Raw genomic sequence first — 14,062 nt, forward strand, 5'->3', positions numbered from 1 at the left:
AATGAAAAAATACTGGTGTTTTCTTGATCAAGTCTTCATTTTCTTTTTTACCTATTGCTTCCAATAAAGCTTTTATAAACATAGACATTCAATTCTAATATTCTAATAAATATTTATTGCAAATCCATATCATGTATAAAACAGGGTGGCCACCAGAATAGCAGTGATGGTAAAAATATTTAGAAGGGGGAAAAAAAAGTATGTGCTTGTGTTTTTGGTTCTGTTTTTTGTTTTTTTTGTTTTTTGTTTGTTTTTAATTCTGAGCATGACTGATAGAAATGGATTAATAAAAGTTCTGTTTGGACAGAACAATGATATTTTTCATGAATGCTGCTAGACCGAGGCTGAATGGGATTGCAGATGCTAGGAGAGTAGTTTCTTCTTCCAGGCTCTGGTCATGGCACAACACATGTAGTCTAGGATGTGCCTTCACAGGTCCTGACTGCATGCCTCCCATCTTGTCATCCTAAACAGGTTCATTTTTTGTAACTGCCAGCACTATGGCCAGGTCCTGATTATCGGCGGATGCAGGAGGGCAAGCTTGTTTCCCTAGTTAGATTCTGGGCCCGAACTTTTCCTCTCCTTCCTGTAGCTAAACTCACCAGGCAGCGGCACTGTTGGCAATTCTGGACCCAGGTGTCACCACTGTTGTATAAGGTTTCCCCATTTTGATGGAGGCACTGGCTGCTAAGCCTTGGGTCACATTCAGGGCAGCAAAAAAGATCAACCGTGGGATTCTCACAGTCACAGACCATCCGTCGACACATTACAAATCCATTCTGTATGAGAAGGAAAAAATGAAAGCAGTTCCCCAAAGCCTCCATTTCTCAATATACTAACATCAGTGTAATAGATTTAAAGTTACATTTTGTAGTTATCACACAGAAATTACCCAAGCTGGAGAACTTCCAATTTCGTGGCCAGAAATTTTCCAGAAACGACCAGCATGAAATAACCACTACACAGTCCTTATGTCTATATAAACATGGGTATGCATACATAAATATACATGTACTTGTTGATTAGTATAGTGATTAGAATATTACCTCAATTTGTTTTGCGTCAGGGCATATGTATTTGTATTTAGTAGTTAACAAGCTTTACCTATTGTTAAGTTTATGGGACATATTAGACCTTAAGTTTTGGTACACACTCTTATCAATGTCTTCCATAATAATTGAGCCCTCGGCACATAAAGTTATTTACCTAACTATAATATAAATCTCTATTATCAACAGGGTAACAAAGTAGAACATTCCTCTAAAACTGAAACATAATCCAAATAGATAGTTCTCACTTATAGGCCATAGTATGTCCATTTTGGCTTCATCCATGCATTCATTCAAATATGATATTGTTACTACAGAAGTACTTGCATAGTTAGCAACAAAATTTTACGAACATGTGAATAAACAAACACATTGTGGCATTTCCATATAATGGAATACTATTCAGCAATAAAAAGAAATGGGTTACTGATATATGCAATGAACATAAATGGATGTCAAAAAACATAATACTGAGAGAAAGGAGCCAAAAAAAGAGTAGTACTACTTACTAGATAGGGCTCTAGAATAAAGAAATCTAACCTACAGTGACCAAAACCAGTGTTTCCTTTGGGCTGAGAGTATGGGACTAACTATGAAAGGACAGAGAGAACATTTGAGTGGATGGAAATGTCCTTTTCTACTAAATGTGATAGTGGTTAAGTAGATGTATGCATTTGTTGAAATTCATCAAGCTGTACGCTTAAAATATATGCAAACTACATCCTAATAAAAATGATTACAATTTTTTTTATTTATACCAACCTGACATGAACAGACAGAGCAACGGTCATTTTCCAACACCCAAATCTGACCATTGTGCTTGATTTTTCCATCATGGATGCAGTCCCCTGTGCAGTTCTTTCCATGAGGACATCGACAATCGTATCCACCGTCCAAGTTAAAGCAAATGGTATCATTGGCACAGCTATGCCTCCCAGTCCCACACTCATCGATATCTACAGCCAAGAAAAGGCAGCAGGCAATGTGCTTAGAATATGGGTTTGAATCAGACAAGTTGTCTCCGAAGTGAAGCATTCAACTGTAAATTAATTTTCATCTTACAGGCATGCATTTCCTATTAAATGCTGACTAAAGCAATGTTAATGATCTAGGGATTTCACAGGAAAACATCATCATGCTTGATTTCAAACAGCAGATAACCCTGGTTAGATTCTCAGCTTTTATATCTCTGTAAATACCATCAGGCTTTATGAAACACTTATATTTTTTGAAAGTAAGACTAGATCTCAATTCATCAAACAAAAATCATTGGCAGTTGAAATTCTAAAAGTGCCTGTGAATTTTCATTGGGAAAAATCATCCTCAATGTTAAAATGGTGTTTACCCAAAATCCTTTCTTAGCGGGAGATAAAATGTCATGGGACTTCTGAGGCATTTTATTCAGCTTTAAGCCCTATTCTCACAGCCCTGTCACCCACAGGTAAGCTCCCAGTGTTCTGCCCAGGCGTTTTCATGCTGTCCTCACACCCTGCCCCCCACCCACAGAGGGCAAGTGACCATCAGCAATCACCATCTCTCTCACAAATAATCTACCACTTCTTAACTTTTCCATTTCAGATGATTGTTTTGTCTCCTGCCTGACTCAAGAGGCAACGAGCCATTCTTCACCTGACCTCACCTATTCCATGGCAATCACAGCCTAAAGCATTTCCATACAGATGAAAAGCAAACATATCTTGACCCCACAGATCAGGTCCATAAGAAGAGATGTGATTCATTTTATTTATCCCCATAATTTAAAGGTCACAAGCCAAAATACATTTCAGGGATATTGTAGGAGTGGCAGTAAGCAGTTATTTCCTACTTCATCTGTTTCCTCTGAGTAAAGGTCAAGAAAGAAAGAATTAAATCACACCAGAAAAGTGGGTTAGAAAGAAGATGGAATGGATGGCTTTTAACTGGGGGAACTGCACACTGCTTTTCTTAGAAAATTTTAAAGATAGACTTTAGTAGATATCTCTCTTAAATGGTTTGCTTTCGACATTATTAAAGACATGGACAAGTCAAGATTATATTTTAGCCATATTTAAATTCTTAAATATTAAGTTCTGTTATATATGCATTCCCAAAAATAAGCTATATATTTCTATTTGCCTTGATTTTTATTAATTTCCATATAAACAAAATCAATGAACTGAGACAATGGCTGAAAAGATTGTTATAACTATAGTGAACACATTATTATAGCTTGATTTATCAAGGATAACAATGTTTATAATTATAGAGTGTGATTAAAAGCAGAACTATTAGCCAGAATGAGGATATATTTCACATTTTTAAAAAAGCACATTGGTGTGTGTGTGTGTACAATTATTATATATAAATATATAATTTTTTCAGATCAGAGAAATTTGACTGATGCTATTTAGAGAAAGAAGAGCAAAAAGTGAAATTTTATACAATTTTATAAAATAGTTCTATATTTGGTGTGTTCAGAATAAGTTATATTTGATGACTTACTCATTGTCTCCTGTTAAATATTCTTATAATGAGGAATCATAGTAAGCAGGAAAAGCATTAACCATAGTTATTTGGTCTCTTTGACCACAAACTCTGCAAATACTTCTTACTATATAACCCTTTAAATATCCGCTATATGAATATCATTCCATTAATGGCAATGATTAGATTTTTAACAATCATTTCATTTTGCTTGACATATAACAACAAAAGCTCTGCTGTCAGGTAATGCATTTGTTTTTATTAAAGGCAGAGACAGTCCTGGGATTTGTTGCAGAAGACAAAGAAGAGGTGTCCAGCCACAAAAAAGAACATGTGCTCTGAAATAAAGTACATTCATAATAAAGAAATAGAGCAAAAGGTAACAGCAAAGGTTGATATGTACTTGCCATATCTGAAGAAATGTGTAGGCAGAAAATCATTATGAACCAATGATTACCTTTCGCTATACAATGGGATTTGAATTAACTTGAACTTACCTTTTTTTTTTTTTTTTCCTGCTTGTTATCTATACTGGGTTCCCCAACGAAGAGACTATTCTTGACTGGTAGTATAGAGTTTTGGAATTGTTAGATATAGTTTTATTATAATGTAAAATTCCTAAAATAAATATACATAAGGCATGTAAATTCTGCTTTGAAAAACCTACTATAATACATAAAAATTCCAACTTTAAGAATACTAATAACTCCTTTAGTGAGTTATTAAAGAAATCATGTTGCTAAATAAATCCAGTGGTTAAGTCTCATTCTCATTTCTCACCTGACTTGATCTAGCAGCAGCATTTGATATAGTTCATTCCCTCTCCCCAATAAATTTTATTTACTCACTTCCTATCACATTAATAGTTCTTTCTGGATCTTTCTCCTGCCCACATATACATTCTAGTGGCAATTAAACTATGAATAAGATTTGGGCAAGCAAGAGGAAGTCAAGGGCAGTCTAGTAAGAGGTAGTAAGAGTATATTTGAAGGCCCAATGTTCATAGTCAGCAAAATGTGTTAGAGGGAATGAGTTGAATGTCTAGGAGGAAGAGAGTAGGTAGACAGAGGCACTCCGGGCCCAAGTAAAGGTCATGTTAAGAAATCTGAACTCCATAAAGACAATAAAATGTCATTTAAGGGAAGTGCCAAAAAAAAAAAAAAAAAAAAGCATGATCAGATATCTATTTTAAAAAGATTCTCTTGGCTTCATTTTGGAAAAGATATTTGAGTGGATTAAAATTAGAGCCAGGAGATCAATTAATAGGCTGTTTCTGTAGTCCAGGCAAGCAATGGTTATATAATAAAAGCAAACACATAGTGGTTGGTATGTACCAGATTCTAAGCACTTCCATATAATGATTCATTTAAATTCCTCACAACAACCGGAGGGTACAGTTATTATCCCCATTTTATAGATCAGGAAGTTGAAGCATAGAAATGTTGCATAATTTTCCCAAGGTCACTCATCTACTGGGGTACAGAGCCCAGGTGAGAACCCAGGCAGTCAGGCTTCAATTGTGAGCTCTTAAGAACAGTGCTGTACTGACTGCTAGCAGTGTGGAAGTACACAGAAAGAAACACAGAGCATCTTTCAAAGTAGACACAGCAAAGATAAAGGAATTTAGTGATTTGTTAACTTCAAAGATCAGGGAGAGGAAGTGGTCATGAATAATGTTGAGATTTCTGGCTTGGAAAATGTGGCTGATGCTATTTAGAGAAAGAAGAGAAAGGCTTCACTGTGGAGTGAAAGTGGGGGGCAGGCTGAAGAAAGACATGAGTTAGTGCAGGACATGTTGAATTACACTTTCCTCTGGGCTTCCAAGTAGGGCTGTCTGGTAAGTAGTTGGATATATGGGTCTGGCGTTCAGAAAATAGCACTGGGCCCAAATACGGATTTGGTTAAGATATATTTTTTCCTCATTTCCTTTCTCAAAAATAATCCTTCAGAGTAAAGTTCACACTTCCTAGCAAGGCATTTAAAGCTACTTCTTTGGCTTGCATCTCTTTCTCTATCTCGACTTGCCAATAATCACATCATATTTGAAGCCCTAATACAAATGGTAGACACTCAAGCTCTTCTTGTTCCAAACTGGAAATAATTTCTCCTTTTTTTTTCCTCATGGATCTGAATTTATATTTTTCTCAAGTATGTATTATTTTGAACCTTGTAGCTTTCTTCTCTGTTAAGAAACTCAGTACATTCTATCTTGTATGACAGTTGTGGTACGTATTTTATCTCTTCTACAAGCTGAGAGCAGTGACCATACCTCCTTTATATTTCTATGCAGCAGATGTCTGGCAAAGTATCTCAAGGTACTTGTGCATATATTCAGAACTACGTGTTTAGGTGAATTCGATTCATTTCATTTTTGTCCTTTTTCTTGATTTAGCTTAAGAATTTACAGTATTTAATTTGAACATAATACTCAAAAGAAGCTATCCCATAAACATTATTTTTTTTGGCCTTACAAGTTCAAAAACCTCACCAAGCTTAAAAATAATCCAGGAATTAAAGCAATCAGGAGAAAAGGGGGCCTGCAAATAAAATATTCTTGTGTGAAAAAAAAATACTGGGCTTTATTCTCAGAGAGAGACATATTTTCAGGTAGAGTAGAAATTATGGTAAAGGGAAATGGTAAAGGCACATTATCTGGGGATTAAATATCTACACCTCTGAGATAAATGGATGAGCAAAAAAGCATATAATTTGTATGAATGCAGCTTATAAACATGTATGTTGTAGATTACTCAACTGCAGCCTAAAAAGTGGTGAAGGAGTACACTATTATTTATTCATGTCTTCAAATATATTTATTCATATCTTCAGAGTAATTGTAAACCAACTGCTGTGGCTTTGTCCACTTTGAAGTGCCTTTTTTTTTTCCTCAGCAACAGAAAAATGGCACCTGCTCAGATATAATCACACTCTTAAAATTGTATCCTTCTAAATACTATTATAATTCTACAAATCACTGAAATTACAGTAAATGGATAGTTGTTTAGAAGAAGGATTTTAGTCTTTTTTTATATAACATAGGTTTTTTAAAAAAAGGAATCCTTCAGAGCATTGTCTTCTAAAAAAGTCATAGATATTTATGATAATTATTATAAATTCTATTGGAAGATAACAGTAGAGTCATCTTTCCAGAGTCATATTTTTTTAAATAAGATTTTCTACTACTTCTGTGTTTATAGTATTTCCTTGAAAAGTCTTTTTTGCATAGGCATCTTATACAATCCTTTATTTCCCTATTTTCCTCTTTCTCATGTGTTATTTTGAGCGGCTAGTTTAATTTTCCTTGTTATTTTCTGAACACTCACGAATGCACTAATTATGTTTTGTCATTTTGTCCTGATCACTACTTTATATATTTAGTTCTACCAGGTGACATATCTATTACATATCCTACTATGTATCTACTTCTAGCACAGGTTATGTTCCTAACATACTTCTGATTAAATATTACCTGCATATCTCACTCATTTTATCCATCTCAACCTTTTACATTAGATAAATCAGTAAATTATCAACCATGTGACAAGCATTGTTCTAGGCACTGGTGGCTGACAAGCAAACAAAATCCATGACCCTTAAGGCTTACAGTCCATGGGGAAAGGGATGGATGAAAAATAGTTGCAAACAGAGAGGGAGGGAGGCAAACCACAAGAGACTCTTAAATACAGAGAACAAACTGAGATAGATTGAGGGGGCGGTGGAGAGGGGAAAATGGGTGATGGGCATTGAGGAGGGTACTTGTTGGGATGAGCACTGGGTGTTGTATGTAAGCAATGAACCATGGGAATCTACCCCAAAAACCAAGAACACACTTTACACACTGTATGTTAGCCAATTTGACAATAAATTATATATATATAATCTTACAGTCTATGGAAGATAATAAGCAAGTAAACAAATAATATATACAATTATTTCAGAAGAACTTATAACTTCTGTGAAGAAAAGGGAAGCAAATTAAGTGAAGAGGGTCATAGAAGGATGCTATTTTAAGTTGGGGGTCCAGGAGAAGCCATTTTGGAGGAAATCTGAATTATATGAAAGAAGAATGCAAAGATCTGGAGAAGGACCTTCCAAAAAAGAAAAAAAGAACAGCACATGAGAAGGGAATCCGTTTGGTACATTTGTGACATAGCAAGAAAGCCAAGTACCCATAACATGTAGACCCTTGTAAGCCACTGTTGGGGTTTGGATTTTACTCTGAAGAGAGATGGAAAGGCTCCAGGCATTGGAACAGAATTGGAGCATGCTCCCACTTCTGACTTTAAGAAATCATTCTGGGTGCTATAGAAAAAAGACTCTAGGGGAGTCCAGGGTGGAAGTAGGGAGACCAGTTTGGAGAAAGCTATAGTAATCCAGACAAAAGATAATGATGGCTTAGACCAACATGGTAACAGTAGACAATGTGAGAAGTGGTCAGATCAGGAATATATTTTGAAAATGGAAATTATGAGACTTGTTGATATGTTGGATATGAAGTATAAAGAAAAGAAAGAAACAATGACTCCAAGATGTTGGTCTGGGTCTGTGGTTTAGGGGCCTATAAGAATTAGAGAGTAAATAAAAGAGTTGTATTTTAGTCAGTAATCCTGAGTTGTCCTTAAGAAATCCAAGTTAGATACCGAGTAGGTAACGATATATATGAATCTGCAACTAATGTGGTTGATTCAGTTTCAGAATGGATAGAGAAGATTGCCAAGTGCCCCAGGATACTGGAACATGTAGTCTTCTGGAGAGGTAAAGGAGAGACCCATAGGGTAAGAGAAAGACAGGAGGGGCGCCTGGGTGGCTCAGTTGAGCATCTGACTTCAGCTCAGGTCATGATCCCAGTTTCGTGAGTTGGAGACCCACATCAGGCTCTCTGCTGTGAGCAGCATGGAGCCCACTTTGGATCCTTTGTCCCCCCCTCTCTCTGCCCCTCCCCTGCTTTCACTCTCTTTTGCAAAAATAAATAAAATATTAAAAATTAGAGAAAGACAGGAAAGAGTGGTGTCCTCAAAGCCAAGTGAAGAAAGTTGTTTTGAGAGGAAGCAATGATCAACTGGTTCAAATGCTTGAACTGTTGAGCAAAGAGACATTAACTGAGCAGCAGATTTGGCAACGTGGAAAAGGTCAATAATCTTGAAAGGAAAGCATTCAGTGGGGGTAGTGGGATTAAAGTATTGTTGGAAGCAAGAGAATGGAGACAAGAAATATAAAAGATTCTTTCAGAATTTTCCTCTAAAAGGGAGCAGAAAAATGCGGGAAATGTTTCGAGGATCAGGTGATATCAGGGAAGTTACTTTTTGTTTGTTTTTATTTCATTTTTAAAAGATGGCTGCTCCTCCAGGCTGTTTGTGTGCTGACGAGAATGATGGGAGAGAAAAAGAGTATTTATCATATGGAAGAGAAAGTGGGGAGTACAAAGGCGAAAACCTCAAGCAGGTGAGAAGGGATGATAGGTAAGGTACTATGGAGGGAGAAATGAAACTTAGTGAAACAGGAGGGAGGGAGGGAAAGCAGCAAATAAAGATATAAATACGAGTTGTCTAGTGTAACTCCTGGTGCAGAAATGAAGTTCTGCTTTCTTGGTTAAGTAAGAAGCAGGGCCATCAACAGAGAATGATGAGAAAGGTAGTGGTACCTGAGATTTGAGATGACAGAAGGTGTGAAATGGTGGTATTAGAGAGCTGCAGGGGAAAGTAACCAAGGAAATAAAATAGGAATCTTGGGCAAAGCTGATGGCCTTTGTAGCAGGTAGCCTAGAGGACAGTCCCCTGTGATTCTTACCATTCAATATTCACGCTCTTGCATCTTCTCCCCTTGAATGTGGGCTGGCTACACCTACTGACTCACTTCTAACAAACACAGAAGCAATGAAATGACACATCTGAGACTGAGTTATAGAAAGATCATGGGCACTTGCTTATTCGAGGGGAAGCCAGCTCCCATGTCTTGAGGCAGCCCCGTAGAGTGGTTCATGTGTTAAGGAAACCAGGCCAGCCAAGAACCACATGAGCGATCTTGGAAACAGGGTGTGGCTCCCCCCATTCTCACCCCAGACAATTCTGCAAGGTGAAACACATCCCTGACCAACAACTCATGCAACCTCATGAGAAACCATGAACCAGAGGTATCTAGGTAAGCTGTGCACAGATTCCTCACCCATATAAACTGTGACATAATTTTGGTTGTTTTCAGCTGCTACATTTTGGGTGTAATTTGTTATGCATCAATAGATAACTAATACAGCCCTCTTGAGATTTGCAGTCAAAAATTTAAAAGATAGTGAGGGAGCGCCGTTGCAAATGTAAAGTGAGATAGTAGGCAGAGGTATGTGTTTTTGCTGTTCACATTCTGATGCACAGAAAAGGGTGTGTGAGGATACCAGGCAAAAGTAAACACAGGTTACGCCTAGAGAAGTGGAAAGGATGGGGGAAGGGGAGAGATGAAATTAAGATGCATTTTCAGCTTTAATCTAAGTACTTGTGTATGATTTGAACGATTTATAATCGGCTTATATTCATTCTACATGTGCGTAACTTAAAGCAAAAGACAATCTTAACAAAAAGGTAGAGTTTTTAAACAAAAACAGTAGACTTCCCCACAATAAACTGCAGAATACAGACAAAGCAGTTTATCAGGGAAGTACAAAATCACACTGCTTGATCTGCCTCCTGGAATTCTCTACAGGGCTGGAACTGTTCACTCTGGGACAATCACAAGTGCAAGGCAAAGCCCTCAGCCCACAGTTAGGTGGTTATTTGCAAATGCCAGGTTTTAGCCCCTGGCAAGGCAACAGCATCCCCACTCCTATGCAAAAAATCCAGAGACCCCTCTGCTGAAGGTCCAGAGCTCTGGAGCTGCCAGCAAAGTGCAAAGCACACTGAAAACATCTGTCATCCAAGTCAGCTTCACTTTTCTCTGTGTGAAAACCCTTTGAGGTCCAAGAATAAAAGACATCTTATCATTTAAGTGTTAAGTACCATTAAGTTAGATTCTCCAAGGCTTTCACTGACTGTGTCACTTTAGTCACATTATTCTCATAGGCTGTTACTCTATGAAGGTGTAAATACAAATGGAGAAAATAATAATTTCTTGTGGTTTGCTGTGTTTTCCATTCCTGTGCCAAACTTCTGATGGCCAATCCTTCTGGTGTGGGTGGTTTCCTTGGCAATTGCTCACTGGGCCTTGTATATTCTGCCTGCTTTTGAAAAATCATGCCCTTCAATAGAGAGTATAGAGGAACAGAGTTGTCAACTCACTGAAAATAGTTCAAAATTAATGGTAAATAACTGAATATAATCTGATTGAATTTTTCACTCCTATTAGATTGAAATCTTCTTTGAAGCAGGGGTCATAACTTCTATGTCTAACATTCAACATTCAGTAAATATCTCTTACTTTGCCAGCCAAGTGGTATGTTAGGAATAGTCCAGAGTAGTGTGTATTGTGAATATTATCCTTGGCATTATCATATCCACAGCATTATTATATTACCTCTACCTCTATTTTCCTTTTATCTTGCTTTCCTCATCTATTTTTTTCTAGCTCTTTTTGGGTCAGATTTATGCATGCTGCCATTTAAAATTTTCATCTGATACTATTTTATTCATCCTAAAAACGCCCTTCAACAGTTACAAGTATCCACAGAGAACTGGCTTAGTGTCACAAATTTAACATATCTAAAAATCAATTAATTATCATAATTAGTAAGTGAAGGTTAGATTTTAACATGTTTCCAATTGTTGTATAAACACACAGCAAAAGCCACCAATGACTTCAACATGAATTTTTTAAATTTTTATTACTTTTTGAGGGAGGGAGGGAGGGAGGAAGAGAGAGAGAGAGAGAGAGAGTGAGTGAGAGTGAGGAAGGAGCGAGACACAGAATCTCAAGCAGGCTCTAGGCTCCGAGCTGACAGCACAGCTGGTTTTGGGTTTTGGGGCCCAAACTCACCAACTGTGAGATCATGACCTGAGACAAAGTCAGATGCTTAACTGACTGAGCCACCCAGGCACCCCAATAACTTCAACATTAGATCAATGTCTACTATTTACATCTTACTGTATATTCCTAAAGTTCAAAAGGTGTTCTTATAAACTCCGGTTCTCCTTGTACTGACCTTCGCAAGATTCTCCACTTGGTGAAAACATCCCATTGTCATGGTAGCCATCTCTGCACTCACAGTGGTACCATCCAGGCAGGTTAATGCAGTTAGCACGACTGTCACATTGAACAAAGCCATCAGAGCACTCATCAATATCTGTTTGGCAAAGAAAACAAAAATGGGATGTTATACAATTGCTGCTTTTCTCTGCCCCAAACTAAAATATTCTGCTAGACAGCTACTAAATTTTTTAGTGCCAGCAACTCCTTAAAACTGGGAAAACATAAACTCAAAAAAGTCTACTTGGTTGTTGAAGGCTATGTAGAAAGAATGTAGCGGTATTAGTCATAGGAGAAATATCTAGATGGCTTCTTTGTTGTGGAAGGCCTCCAACTGCAAACAATGACAAGAAACCATGTATGACAGTCTTTAGTGCTGCTCACCATAGAACTCTAGCTCTTCTTCTGGACACAAGCTAGGATTGCCATGTGAATGGAGGAAGCCAATTAGGAAGTGGCATGTGTCACTTCTAGGCAGAGCATTCAAGACACACATGTCCCCTTCCCCATCACAATGTCCAGCAATTTCCAGGGGCTCTAAAGATCAGCCTGAGTTCCTAAGTGAGGATGATGTGGGGCACATTCCTTCTCTTCTTGGGATGGACATAGAATATGAACAGAAAAACAACCTTTTTGCTGAGATTTTAGGATCTTTATTACTATAGGCACAACCTACCCACACCTGACTAAAATCTCATTCATCTCCAACATATAGCAATGGGCACTCACACAGCAACATGCTCCATATTTCCAAGAATATATACCATTTATGCTACTTTTTAATGGGTTTCGCATGTTATCCCAGTCAACCCTCAAAAAAAAAAATCTTGCCAGGTAGATAGCATATTGAACATATGGGGGAAAAAAAACAAGGCAAAAGGAAATCATGGGATTTAAACAAGGTCACCTAAATTTTCATGTTTGCCTTACTTTCATGTGTGTGTTCCTTCATCTAAACAGACACAGGCTGAGATTGGCAAAAGTGTCTAAAAACAAAGAGATCTATGTATCTTGAGTCTCATATATTTTCCTCCAGAGGCTTATTACTACTCCCAAATAGTGTGAGCCCTTTATTCTCCTTGTTCAGACTGTTGAATGATGAGAATCCAATGCCAATCCAAATCTCTTCCTTTGCTCATAGAGGAGCTGTCTTACAGAGTACCCCCTTCTCATAAAACTCCTGGTTTTCTGGGTACTTTGACTCAGACCCTGGTAAATGATTAGATAGCACAGCATTATCACAGCTGTAGTGTGATGATGAACATATGAACCCAACTTCCATCTTGATAGCCCTATGCCATCCCTGGAGATTCCACTCGCCAAGGTAGGACAGCCCTTTCTTTTACACTTCCCACACCTGCATTATAGTCCCTGCTGTAGTGACCAGGCATGATGGTGTCCTTCGTGTTGAAGGGAAGACCTGCTGCTTTTTAGAGTCTTTTCCCTCAAATCAGTCCACTTCAGCTCAACAGAATCTACTTCCTTCCTACTTCAGTCTCATTTAACTCCAAATTCTTGGAAGTATATATTCCTTTCATTTTCTTGTTAAATTTCTCTTTGTCTATGTTCAATTTTGAAAGAGACAATTTTTTTGAATAAATGAATAAATAAGTTTCTTTTTTAAAGAGAAATAAGCCCAGAGTCCCTTCCCTAAAACAAGGTGCAAACTGTTCTTTCAGATTAGGTAATAGGCAAAAAATATATATGTTTTATATCACTGTAAAACTTCAACATTATTTCTGAACTAAAAATGGTTTTGCCTCCATAGATCCTCTTCCGAAGAGTTAGTTTCGACTGTCAGTAATTCCTACTGTCAAAATAATTGTTAGTGGTCAAATAAGCTAACCACTGACTTCCTGACAGATAGCTGATGTGGATTGCTTCCATTTACTTAGGCCTCTTAGGTTTTGTGAAACAGCCTATTTGTATTTCAGGAGCCTCCCTAACTGATGAATCTCTGATTATCAATGGGGCTAAAATGCTATGCTCATTTCAGCTTTGTACAGTCTTTTCTTCTAACCCAAATGATGCAGAAAATTGATTATGTCATTTCTTAAGTGCATGGACAAAAGAAACCAGGTTGGGATTTCAGCTTTAGAAGTGAGTGTATTGGAAGAAAGGCCATGAGGGGATATTACAGAGTATCTGTGCTATTTTAGAAAAATCTGGTCATTAGTATTGGTGATTTGCAAGTAACTATTAATGGAGCAGAGCCTTCTCTACTGAAACAATTTTCACATGTACAGTTAGCCTTGAATTTAGTTCTATTTTGTTGCTGAACAAGGTTGCAGGGTTAGCTCAGATCTCCTGACAAAGATATGTATTTAAAGTTTTACTTCTCCCTTACTTTCTCCCCTCACTCTTCCCAATCATTAGAGCTGCTC

At 37.4% G+C, this 14,062-nt stretch overlaps 1 protein-coding gene across 2 annotated transcripts in view; it reads right to left on the reverse strand.

Annotated features, from left to right (window-relative positions):
• NELL2 (neural EGFL like 2) overlaps positions 1–14,062 on the reverse strand; it is a 392,940-nt gene that overhangs the window by 10,879 nt on the left and 367,999 nt on the right. For both annotated transcript variants that reach the window (XM_042946302.1, XM_042946301.1), the window contains exons 17-19: positions 11,635–11,775; positions 1,812–2,005; positions 603–779 (exon numbers count right to left, since the gene is read on the reverse strand). In XM_042946302.1, coding sequence (XP_042802236.1) covers positions 603–779; positions 1,812–2,005; positions 11,635–11,775 — 512 coding nt within the window. The remainder of the gene's footprint in view (positions 1–602; positions 780–1,811; positions 2,006–11,634; positions 11,776–14,062) is intronic.

This window comes from Panthera leo, chromosome B4 (genome assembly GCF_018350215.1).
Source record: "Panthera leo isolate Ple1 chromosome B4, P.leo_Ple1_pat1.1, whole genome shotgun sequence".
NCBI lineage: Eukaryota > Metazoa > Chordata > Mammalia > Carnivora > Felidae > Panthera > Panthera leo.